We start from the raw sequence: 12,741 nt of genomic DNA on the forward strand, positions 1-12,741 counted from the left end.
TGGCTTTATTTTTACAGTTGCTGTCAATGGAGAATCATTTAAATGTCATTCATAATGACTATTGCACTTAATATTGTGGAGCCAAACATTGAACTATTGGAGCAGTTTAAGGATTTAAATGTGCTGCTTGCTAATTCCTTGCCTTCCACAGAATGTCCCTCTGATGCAGTACTTGCTGGCCTGCAAGGTTCCTTTACATCCCCAGGGTATCCCCTTGGATATGCTGGCTACCTAAACTGCTCCTGGGTATTTAATTTGGAGCCAAGCAGCACAGTGCAGATTTCCATATACAATCTGTCTATAACGGAGTCAAACAAGTGTGAGAAGGCATTCCTCAGCATTCGTGAAGAGATAGGCAACCAAACTATTCTTCTAGGTAACATTGAGTTTTAACTTGACTAATGTGCTAGTCTTAAGTATTTGACTTGTAGTAATGCTGTACATGTTTGTTTTGAAGGCCAGTATTGTGGAATATTTAACAGTCCGCTGGTGGTGAAGTCAAGTTCTGGATCAGTAGTGCGAGTTCAGTTTGCAACTGATGACCCTGCTGTGGAGAGAGGCTTTGCTCTGAACTATACAGTTAACAAAGACATTGGTAAGCTGTCAGCCATTTTCACAAATTCAAGGAAGTATTTTTTTTTTTTGTGGGGGTGGACAAAGCACTTATGTATTTAACAGCTGTTTATGCAGCACATGACCAAGCTGTTTCTGAAGTGGATTTCAAGCAAAACTGTGGTGACGTGTTACTGATGGGGCCAAGTGGCAGTGAGATTACATCTCCACAATATCCCAATAACTACCCCAATGATGCCAGGTAAGCAGATGGAAAATGTTTTCTTGAGCAAGCTTTTGATTTGCATGAATCACATGCTGAGTAATTGATTCTAGTGCACTTCCCAATTGCCTACATTAAGTGATGCTATGGGGGAGCATTGTCCAGTGTCTAGACATTGAAAGCATACAAGTAATAGAAAAGCAGTGGTTTGGTTGCATACAATGGCCAAAGCATGGAAGAGCTGTCTGGGAACTAAATTATTTGTTCCACAGAACTGGAACATGCTAGAGATTTCACACCCCCTCTATTTATTTATTTTTTTTACTCTGTTCATCCTGGAGCCTAAATGCTCTAGTCTAAATGGAAATGGCTGGTAGGAAACTATCACTAAGTGGAGTTGGAGGGTGGGAACATGCAGTATAACAGGAAATCCTTGTCTAGTATTTAAATTTGGCAGATTTTCTACTGGGGGGGCATTTGACTGCTTTTTGAATTGCTGTTTTTCACGTTGCATGATCGCAGAAATGCAATGTTTTGAATTCTTTGCAAAGACTCAAATGTGTTCTTGCTGAAATACAAGTCATTTACTTTAACTTGTACTAGCATATACAATGTCACTACAGCAACTTGGAAAACTGATTCTTTATAATCTGGACTAGCAATCATTTGTAAATCGGTTCAGTTTTGTATGGTGCAGAATGAATTTGTTTATGGACTGATAACTGCATAGTGGGTGTCCTTAAATGTATATACAACATAACCATCTTGGACATGGCAAACATTGGCTGTTAATTACTACCTTTTTATATAAAATGGTAGTGAGCATATACAACATATGCTTAAGCAGTCCTCTGGGTTTCTGATCAGATTTAAATCCTTTGGCAATGTCCTGTCTAATTCAGCAAATTGTCTTCATCACTACCATTCTCCTATCCACTTGACATGAGACATGGCTTTCCCTGTTCTGCATACCAGTCAGCCACATATGTAATACGTGAGAAATGTTGCACAAACAATAACGCATGCTGAATTAAATATCAACTTTCTTTGTATAGCTGCTATTGGAGAATTATAGCACCACTGAACTTCATCATTAGAGTTGATTTTAAGACCTTCAGCACCAAATACAGTTTGGGTTCCTGCAGTGATAGCCTAGATCTCTATGAAGGATCTGGTGCCACAAAGGAGTTGTTGGGTAAGTTTCTAAATTATCTGGGCAACACTAGAGTTCAATATGGTAAACACTAGCATGAACAAGACCTTTTCACTTTGTGTTGCTAACCCAGATCCAGTTCTGGGCTCCATGAAATGCAGTAACATTTTAAAGCATTAACTTGTGAAATATTTATGTATTTTGATACCATAAGAGTATCTACTGGTGTAAAATTAGTGAAATGCATTTGAGTAATGCAAGTTACTTTTTTTTTAAAAACCTTTGCAGCCCACTTCTTTGGTCAGGACTTGCCTCCATCTGTGAAGTCCTCTGGCCCTGAATTAACAATTGTGTTCCATGCTACTTGCAAAGAAACAAGTAAAGGGTTTCTACTGGGGTATTCCTTCATAGAGATGCAACAAAGTAAGTCAACTGAAGAGATTCTTGGATTTGTCACATTGTACAAATGTATATCCAATTATAAGTGCATATTTCCCTGGGGGGGGGGGGGGGCAAGCAATTTCATACTGCATTTGAAAACTGCTAATTATTGCTGTCTGAACAAGAGATGCATTTTTTTTTTTTTTTTTAGAATCTGATGTACAGATGGAAGAGAATCGGATTTCTGGTATGTCCTATAGACTCCTTATAAACAGATTTCCCTTAATGAATCTTGCATTTTAAATAGCTGGGATATCCTTCAGGATGAAGCGTCTGATTTTTGTGCACTTTGCAAACCACTAAGGCCTTTTTAAAGACTGACCAGTTTTGGTTTTATTTACTTTTCTCCTGCCATAGCCAATGCAGTCCTATTAGTGCAACCATAACAAACCACTTAAGTTCTAACTGAACATGAATGGCTGTAAGACCTTTTGAAGAGGAACATCCATAGGTTTGATTGGAATAACTAGTTTTGCTCTCTGTCATTAGTATTTTACTATTTTATTAGTTGGCTGGCTTGATTTGTTTGCAATCTTCTCCCAGTGCCCTTCTGAATCATTTCCCCAGAGAAAGAAGTCCATCTGATTGCACAGCAATAAGATGCAGAGGATACTGACTTTAGATAAGCATGTGAATGTAGAGAGGACATGGGTTGGGAGGCCTTTTTTTAAATGGACAGATAGTCAAAGTTTGAATGTCACCCCTGTATAAAGTAGGATTCATAACTCTGACAAAGTAAATGTACTGTTGCTATATCTACTATACTAGTGGATTCAAGAAATGCTTTTAAAATTTAATACCCTAATGTAACTTGGCAACATTGCATGGTTTGGAGGTAGCTGTTATACTCATTTGAAGTATTTGTCATTTCAGCTTCATGCCCAGTGTTAGTGTTGATTCCAGAGTTACCTGGAGAGCTGAAGTCTCCCAATTATCCACAACAGTATCCTGGTAACTTAGACTGTATGTGGACCATCTACTCCACATCAGGAAAAAAGATCCTGCTAGAGGTAGTGGATTTCCTCACTGAGGACACCCATGGATGCAACTGGGATCGCTTGGATATTTATGATGGACCGACTGCAGTTTCCAAATTGCTGGGTAAATTGCAATGTCCCTCTAGTCCTTTCTCAAAGGGTTTTTTGGGGGGGGGGGGCGGGCCGGCCACAGACTGCTGTGGTAAATTTAATCTTCAGTTGAAGAGAATTCAGCCAGAACACACTTTCTATGTCCTAAAGTGATCCAATTTCTAGTCCTTGTAAATTGGGTTGTAGTGTTTGCCATATGGCTAGTTCACCATTAAATGATGTACATTTTACTATACTAATGAAGCTTATTCTTCCTGATTTCCAGCTTCCTTGTGTGGTGAACAAAGCCCAATGAAGCTAATATCCAGTAGCAGCTTTGTGGCCCTGAAGTTCAAGACTGATTCTAGTGCTGGAGCAAGGGGGTTCAGGATCAAGTATTCAGAAACGGAGGATGTTGGTCTCAGCACCCGAACTGATATCTTGCAGAGCAGGGAAGACAAGTGTAAGGATAGATGTTCCTGGCCTTTTCATTTGGGGCGGGGGGCACACTGTTACCTGGCACCTGACCAACACATTGTCTTAAATGTACTAACATGATGACCCTAATTAAATCTAATTGGCATGATGCTATACACACTTAGGCAGCATGCTAACACATCTGCCTTTCAGATCCATGTGGGATAGCCAAGTTTAAACCCTGTGGACTTGGACGGCAATTGATGCAAGAACAGTCCAGAATTGTAAATGGTGTAGTGGCATGTCCGAACTCGTGGCCCTGGCAAGTGAGCCTGCAGTACAAAGGACAGCATTACTGTGGTGGGTCTTTGCTTAACCAGAACTGGGTTCTCACAGCAGGCCACTGTGACTTCAAGTAAGTGATTACTTTGTATGTAAATTGATTAATTCCTGTTTCAATATAGTATAATAAAACATGGTTATTGTGGGGAGGGAGATGTGTTAATGTGAAATGGCAAGTGACAGCTTAAAATTAATTCCTGCTTTTGGAGAATTCATTTTGAGCTCTTCTGAACAAGTATGAACAGTGGCTTGTCGATCTACAGTTTGTCTAGGTTCATAATGTCAGGAAAGCTTGGCAGTAGTGGAATGGTCTTCACTGGGCAAGGATTCATTCAGCACTTTACAAGTGGATGTCTACCCTGGTTTCAAAGTGACTTGTCTGGGTTATGTATAATGTCTCTTGCAATGCTGTCAACATCTTTTGTAAAACCTTTCTTCAGCCGTGACACTGATACAGTGGTCTTGGGAGCACATGACCTCTCATCTAAAACAGAAATAATCCAGGTGATCCAAGTAAGTGAAAAATACAACCACAACAACTATGGAGGCTTCCCACCAGTCAATGACATCACTCTGCTCCGCCTCCAGACACCTGCCAGACTAGGTATTGTACAAGATTTATTTTTGTAATCTCTTGGAGTATTCTGTGCCTAAGCTAAAATGTTTCTTCCTTAAAAGGAGACACAGTTATTCCAATCTGTCTGCCAGACGGGGATTTAGTAATGGATGCCAGCTGGTCTTGTGTATCTACAGGATGGGGGGCTACGGACCCAATTAGTAAGTATTGGTTTTGTTGGATGACATTGCAGGAGCACCATGTAGTATAGAATTGCATTTTATATAAATGCATACCCTCTGTCTCAACCTTTTGCAAGGTGTTGGGTTCAGGGTCTAGCTGGGCTTCTATAATGAAGAGGAATCTATTTATGCAGGATGGCATTTTGGGGGGGGGGGGGGGGGGGCAACTTACACCCTGAAATGTTTGCATAACCTGCAAATGAAGTATAATTTCACACTAATGCAAATGCTCCATGACAATTGGTTGTTCCCTCCCCCCCTACAGATCAGGTGTTTCCAGCAAAGCTGAACCAAGCTTCACTTCCTCTGCTTGATAGCAAAAGCTGTACAGATTATTGGGGTGATGCTATCAAATCTACGAATGTGTGTGCAGGGGCTGCTGGTTCTACATCTTGTAGGGTACGTACTCTTGTTTCAATGGTATTTTCTTAATCCTGTTGGGTCCATTTTGATATTTAAATTTATCCAATGGTATTCTGGAAAATTGGGATTTACACTTCATTGATGCAACAAATGGTGCTGTATAAAGTGGTGTCTTATGCTGTCTACTTTCATTGTGTTGCAGGGAGATTCAGGAGGTCCTCTTGAATGCCAGAAAGTTTCTCCATATGTGCTGATTGGTGTTGTAAGCTGGGGCAGCAAGGAATGTGTGACTCGAGCTCCTGCAGTTTACACCAAGGTGTCTGCATACAGGACGTGGATCAGCAAAATTTCAAATGGAGAATTGTAATACAATTGTGCTCTTTATGTACACTACATGATGCAATCAACTGGTCATTTTATGTAGAACCCCTTTCTGTTGTGCCCATATTTACTGATTGTGCATTAAAATTCAATTTTTTGCTAATGTGGCATCAGTTTGTGTTTGGATTTCTAGAGTGGTAAATGGGAGGTACCTTTTTAATGGATAGCCTGGGGTGACAAATACAGTATCTAACAATTAGACTGATTGCTTCATGCCTCATACTTTGGAATGGCCTGGTTTTCCATAGCTTTGTAGTGCTTGCTCGATTAGAACTGAGATTCCAATTGTATGTTGAAGCTTCAGTGGGTTGTGCAGATGCTCATTTTCAGAGACTAATTCTTACCTGTTTTATTTAGAAATGGGTTATTTCATGACAAGTTGCTGCTGCCCCCCCCCCCCCAAAAAAAAAAAATATTGGCTTTAACACCCTACCATATCTGCTTTACACCAAATTGCTTTGAGTGGTTCAAGGTCCAAAATTCAGCTCTATTGCAAGAGGAATCCAAAAAATGATGATGGTGGGGGTAGACTGGTCCAATGCTGAAAACCCAGGACAGGTTCAAGTCAGGATTGACCATTAGTGACTACAGTTAACATTCTCTTTTGCATTCATTATGTACTGTAGGTTTGAAAATTTTAAAAAAAAAAAAAAAAAAAAAAAAAAAAACCTGGTCACACTCCATCGCTAGCATTCTGCCTATGCAGTTAAATCTGTGTGCAAGCCATGCTTTCAGATGGTGGGGTTTTTTCTGTTCACCTATGTTTAGTGCCCACCTGCCACCCAACTTCAGCTGCTTCGTTCCTGTCTTTGACCAACTATTTGACCCAGACTGCTAGTGGGAAATACTCCATGACAGTTCCTGAAATATGGTACGGTAACAGATTTTGGTTCTAAAATATTGCTACTTTTCTTTAGAGTCTACGTTGAGACGTCTACTTATGATTTACATAATTTGAACTACAGGTTGCAGGCACATGAAAATCAATTGTTGCGCAAAAGAACGTTCTTTGGTCCGACTTTAAAGGCAGGGTCAATTGCTTTCTTTAATTTATAAATGTAAGTGGGTTTTTTTTTAAATGTGTACATTCAGGTATAATTTATAAATTGAAAGATTTAGTTAAATATTTAATTGGCCAGCAATTCTGGAGTTTGTATGTAAATAAGCCCTGCCCACTGTGTTCATGTGATTTGATTGGCTCTTGTAATACTAAGTGGGGAATATAGGCATTTCAGCATTACAAGAGCCAATCAAATGGGGGTGAAATGAAAAACTAAAACATTTAAAAAAAAAAAAAAAAAAAAAAAAAAAAATCTAAAAGGGAAATAACATAGGATTGTGCATGTGTGTCACTCGCAGCACAGAACCCAGGTTCAGCTAGTGCAGCCTGGCTGCAGTTGTGATTGAAATATTTCTGCTGAAGTGCTGTGGCTAGCTTCAATGAAATCTTTTTCATCTTTATCTTGTACAAAAAGAAGCAATTGATGGCTACCAGGTCAGTAGAGATGACAGGCTTAGGCTTATGTATACAGAGCAAACAAATGTATCACTAACCCTATTTGAAAAGAGGTATATCAATGATGTACATTGACCAAATGCTTTTGGTTTCTTTTTAATCATCTTTGATCGTTATATGCTTGTGTGACTCCCTGAAGCATATGCACTTAATTGCCTAATTAGTGATCCACTTGATTGGACACTGGATATAGAGATTTCAGCTGTTCAATTGTAAACTTGAATAAAAACAAGCATCAGGAATGCCACATCTAAGAAGCAGTGCAATCAGCATGTTACAGGCTGGAGTAGGGCAGCATGTTGTGGCTCGCTGTCTTGGGTGCTCACAGCCATCAATTTTTCTGTCAATGACAGCCATGAACTGACAGTCATAACACCTGCCCAAGATTGGCAGTCATTATCAGCATCTTCATGATGTCAATTGTTCTTCAGCACAAGAAGTCACTGCACCAGCTCTAAAAGTTGGTCATTTTTTTGATCACATCTAGTGAATTTTATAAGTGCTTCTTTTCATGCTCAATACATATAAAAACATCAAATATTGTAGGTTATATTCAGAATAAAAACATATTGTAAAAGGTGGTTCTAGTATTAATAATGTAACTTTTAGATGTTACACACAAATACAAATTCTTAGTAAAACATATATTTATAGCATTGTGTGTGGGTATTGGAATGGTAACAAGCCAAAGTAGCTAATGCATGGCAGCACATGAATTCATGTATCTTGTTAAATGTTTTTATCTGCATGGCAACGCATGCAAGCTCCTCACGATATTAAAAGTTATTTCTCTAATTAGTATGCAGACAGGGACACTTCAATATCCCCTCTCCTACATCACTACGACTGCACATTGTCACAGCCCGATTTGTCGTACTAGATCATAACTACATGGAAACGCAATTCCTGAGAAGTACAGTCAAAACATCATGAGGAAAACTTATGTAAACACCATTATTGTCGCCCTTATGAAAAAAAAAAACACATGCAGTTAACATGCGAACCACATGTTATGTGTTTTTCATGTGCATTAACGTGATCACATAAAAATTACCCTTTTTTCAACAAATCCACATAACCACATGTGGTTGGTTAATAACATGTGAATATTTACTTGATGTGATTGTAGGATTTAGATATGAAACACATCAAAACAACTTGGGTTACTTAACATGAAAGGCAAGTAGATGTACGTGTACAACGTAATAATGCTCAATGTAATTATCACTCAATAATGCAGTAATTAAATTGATAATGTAATAAAAATCTGCCTGATAATGTAATACCCTGATAATATAATACCTTGCCAACCGATAATGTAATAACTGGCATGTCATAGCTATGAAGTATACCAAGCCATTTCTTACATTATCAGTTAGAAGGGTATTATGTTACCATGCAGAAATGTCAGTTACATTCAGTTGAGTTATTACATTATTGGGTGATTAATTATAGGAAAAAACGTATACGTTGAGTATTATTACATTGCTGAGAGATTATTACATTAATGGTTGTTACATACATGTTTTAAGAAATCTCCATATGTTGTAAGAGTTCAGAATTAAACACAGCAATGAACACAATTTTATCAAATTAACAACAATAATTGTTTTAAAAAAAAAATTACATTAAAAAAAAATAGGAAAGTAATGGGCAATCTTGGATAAAATACAGAATGATCAGTAATAAACAAGTTTTATTGAAACACTATTGAGATGCAGGTTCAAAATACATGTCAAAATGGTACACACAATTAATTAAAAATATGATCATTATGAAAGATAAGTAGTGATTATTAGCATGAATATAATTATTACTCTTGGCGTAAGTCTTACAAAGTATAAAGGTTAAGTTTTACATAAATTATAAAATCAGCACACATCACACAATATATTATATTTACATTATGCAGAAAGTGGTTAAAATTAAGTTTCAAATGTATTAGATGAGACATTAAATCAACAAAATCCGCATACTGAGAAAAAAAGTGCTATATTGTCAATCTATTTTTTTTTTGAAGGAGGAACATTCAATGACTACCAATGAACTTGACATTTACTTTTTGTTGGAGTGTATTTTATGCGCAGTAAGTCAACTTCCTCAGACAAGACGCATTAAAATATAGTACATGTACCGTGCCTATAGAAAGTCTACACCCCCTTGAACTTTGTACAAATTTTGTTGTGTCAGTGCCTCAGATTTTCATGCATTTAAATAATGATTTTTTTCCCACTTATCTACACACCATACTCCACACTTAAGGGCGGAAAAAAGCTTTTATTGAGAAAATAATATATATATATATATATATATATATATATATATATATATATATATATATATATATATATATATATAAAATTATTAATTTTTTTTAAAAATACAAAACTGAAAGATCATAATTGGATAAAGTCTCCCCCCCCCCCCCCCCCCCCCCCCCCGAGTTAATACTTGGTGGAAGCACCTTTGGCAGCAATTACAGCTGTGAGTCTGTTGGGATAGGTCTCTACCAACTTTGCACACCTAGATTTGGAAATATTTGATCATCTTTACAAAACTGTTCAAGCTCTGTCAAGTTCCTTGGGGAGCGTTGATGGACAGTAATCTTCAAGCCATGCCATTAATTTTCGATTGGATTTAGGTTGGGGGTCTGACTGGACCAGTCTAGGACATTTACCTTTTTGTTCCTTAGCCACTCATAAGAACATAAGAAAGTTTACAAACGAGAGGAGGCCATTCTGCCCATCTTGCTCGTTTGGTTGTTAGTAAAATCTCATCAAGCAGCTTCTTGAAGGATCCCAGGGTGTCAGCTTCAACAACATTACTGGGGAGTTGATTCCCTCACAATTCTCTATGTAAAAAAGTGCCTCCTATTTTCTGTTCTGAATGCCCCTTTGTCTAATCTCCATTTGTGACCCCTGGTCCTTGTTTCTTTTTTCAGGCTGAAAAAGTCCCTTGGGTCGACACTGTCAATACCTTTTAGAATTTTGAATGCTTGAATTAGGTCGCCACGTAGTCTTCTTTGTTCAAGACTGAACAGATTCAATTCTTTTAGCCTGTCTGCATATGACATGCCTTTTAAGCCCAGAATAATTCTGGTCACTCTTCTTTGCACTCTTTCTAGAGCAGCAATAACTTTTTTATAGCGAGGTGACCAGAACTGCACACAATATTCAAGATGAGGTCTTACTAGTGCATTGTACAGTTTTAACATTACTTCCCTTGATTTAAATTCAACACTTTTCACAATGTATCCGAGCATCTTGTTGGCCTTTTTTATAGCTTCCCCACATTGTCTAGATAAAGACATTTCTGAGTCAACAAAAACTCCTAGGTCTTTTTCATAGATTCCTTCTCCAATTTCCTTATCACCCATATGATATTTATAATGTACATTTTTATTTCCTGCGTGCAGTACCTTACACTTTTCTCTATTAAATGTAATTTGCCATGTGTCTGCCCAGTTCTGAATATTGTCTAGATCATTTTGAATGACCTTTGCTGCTGCAACAGTGTTTGCCACTCCTCCTACTTTTGTGTCGTCTGCAAATTTAACAAGTTTGCTTACTATACCAGAATCTAAATCATTAATGTAGATTAGGAATAGCAGAGGACCTAATACTGATCCCTGTGGTACACCGCTGGTTACCACACTCCATTCTGAGGTTTTTCCTCTAATCAGTACTTTCTGTTTTCTACATGTTAACCACTCCCTAATCCATGTACATGTGTTTCCTTGAATCCCAACTGCGTTCAGTTTGAGAATTAATCTTTTGTGCGGGACTTTGTCAAAAGCTTTCTGGAAATCTAAATAAACCATGTCATATGCTTTGCAATTATCCATTATCGATGTTGCATCCTCAAAAAAATCAAGCAAGTTAGTTAGACACGATCTCCCTTTCCTAAAACCATGCTGACTGTCTCCCAGGACCCTGTTACCATAGAGGTAATTTTCCATTTTGGATCTTATTATAGTTTCCATAAGTTTGCATATAATAGAAGTCAGGCTTACTGGTCTGTAGTTACCTGGTTCAGTTTTGTTTCCCTTTTTGTGGATCGGTATTACGTTTGCAATTTTCCAGTCTGTCGGTACCACCCCTGTGTCAAGAGACTGCTGCATTATCTTGGTTAGCGGTTTGTAAATTACTTCTTTCATTTCTTTGAGTACTACTGGGAGGATCTCATCCGGCCCAGGGGATTTGTTTATTTTAAGAGCTCCTAGTCCCTTTAACACTTCTGCTTCAGTTATGCTAAAGTTATTTAAAACTGGATAGGAACTGGATGACATGTGGGGCATGTTGTCAGTATCTTCCTTTGTAAAAACTTGTGAAAAGTAATCATTTAATATATTTGCTATTTTTTTTATTCTTCATCTACGATTTTGCCATTTGTATCTCTTAAACATTTAATCTCCTCTTTGAATGTTCGCTTGTTGTTATAATATTGGAAAAACATTTTGGAATTGGTTTTAGCTCCCTTAGCAATGTTCATTTCTATTTCTCTCTTGGCCTTTCTAACTTCCTTTTTGACTTGCATTTGCAGTTCCATGTACTCTTTCTGCGTACTTTCTTTTTGGTCCTTTTTTAATGCTCTGTAAAGTGCCTTTTTTCGCTGAAATATTTTTTTAATTGATCTATTAAACCATTTTGGCAATTTAGTTTTACATTTAGATTTGTCTACTTTAGGGATATAATTGTTTTGCGCCTCTAGTACTACATTTTTGAAGAACAACCATCCTTCTTCTGTGGGTGTTTTCTCTATTTTACTCCAATCTACTTCTGTAAGTCTCTGTTTCATACCTTCATAGTTTGCTTTTCTAAAATTGTAAACCTTAGCTTTAGTCATTACTTTTGGGGATTTAAAAAACACTTCAAATGAGACCATGTTGTGGTCTGAGTTTGCCAGTGGTTCTCTGACCTCTGTTTTAGTTATTCTATCTTCGTTATTTGAAAAGACTAAATCAAGGCATGCCTCCCCTCTAGTCGGTGCCTTGACAAATTGTGTTAGGAAGCAGTCATTTGTCATTTCCACCATTTCTATTTCATCCTTCGCGCTACCTACCGGGTTTTCCCATTTTATTTGGGGGAAGTTGAAATCCCCCATTAGTATGGCTTCTCCTTTGCTACACACATTTCTAATGTCATTGTATAACAGATTATTTTGCTCACCGTCTGAATCTGGCGGTCTATAGCATGCTCCTATTATTATGCCCTTTGAATTTTTGTCTGTTATTCTGACCCATATTGATTCGGTTTTATTTTCTTTGTCCAGGTTTAACACCTGGGCTTCAAGACTGTTTCTTATGTATAGCGCTACCCCTCCTCCTCTTCTGTCCTGCCTGTCTTTCCTATACAGTGTATACCCACAAATATTATATTCGTCCCCATCACTCTCAGACAACCACGTTTCTGTAACACCTATCACATCATAGTTACCTGTTAGTGCAGTAGCTTCAAGTTCTAGAATTTTGTTTCTGATACTTCTAGCA

The 12,741-nt window shown here is 37.8% G+C and overlaps 1 protein-coding gene across 1 annotated transcript; it reads left to right on the plus strand.

Moving 5' to 3' along the window:
* The first annotated feature begins 3,267 nt into the window (after window positions 1–3,267).
* On the plus strand, window positions 3,268–3,994 carry LOC121319104 (tumor necrosis factor-inducible gene 6 protein-like). The gene is made up of 2 exons (XM_041256294.1): window positions 3,268–3,470; window positions 3,723–3,994. The coding sequence occupies exons 1-2, from the start codon at window positions 3,335–3,337 to the stop codon at window positions 3,992–3,994; spliced, it is 408 nt and encodes a 135-aa protein (XP_041112228.1). The 5' UTR covers window positions 3,268–3,334.
* Window positions 3,995–12,741: the final 8,747 nt, after the last annotated feature.

Source organism: Polyodon spathula, chromosome 8 (genome assembly GCF_017654505.1).
Source record: "Polyodon spathula isolate WHYD16114869_AA chromosome 8, ASM1765450v1, whole genome shotgun sequence".
Lineage (NCBI taxonomy): Eukaryota > Metazoa > Chordata > Actinopteri > Acipenseriformes > Polyodontidae > Polyodon > Polyodon spathula.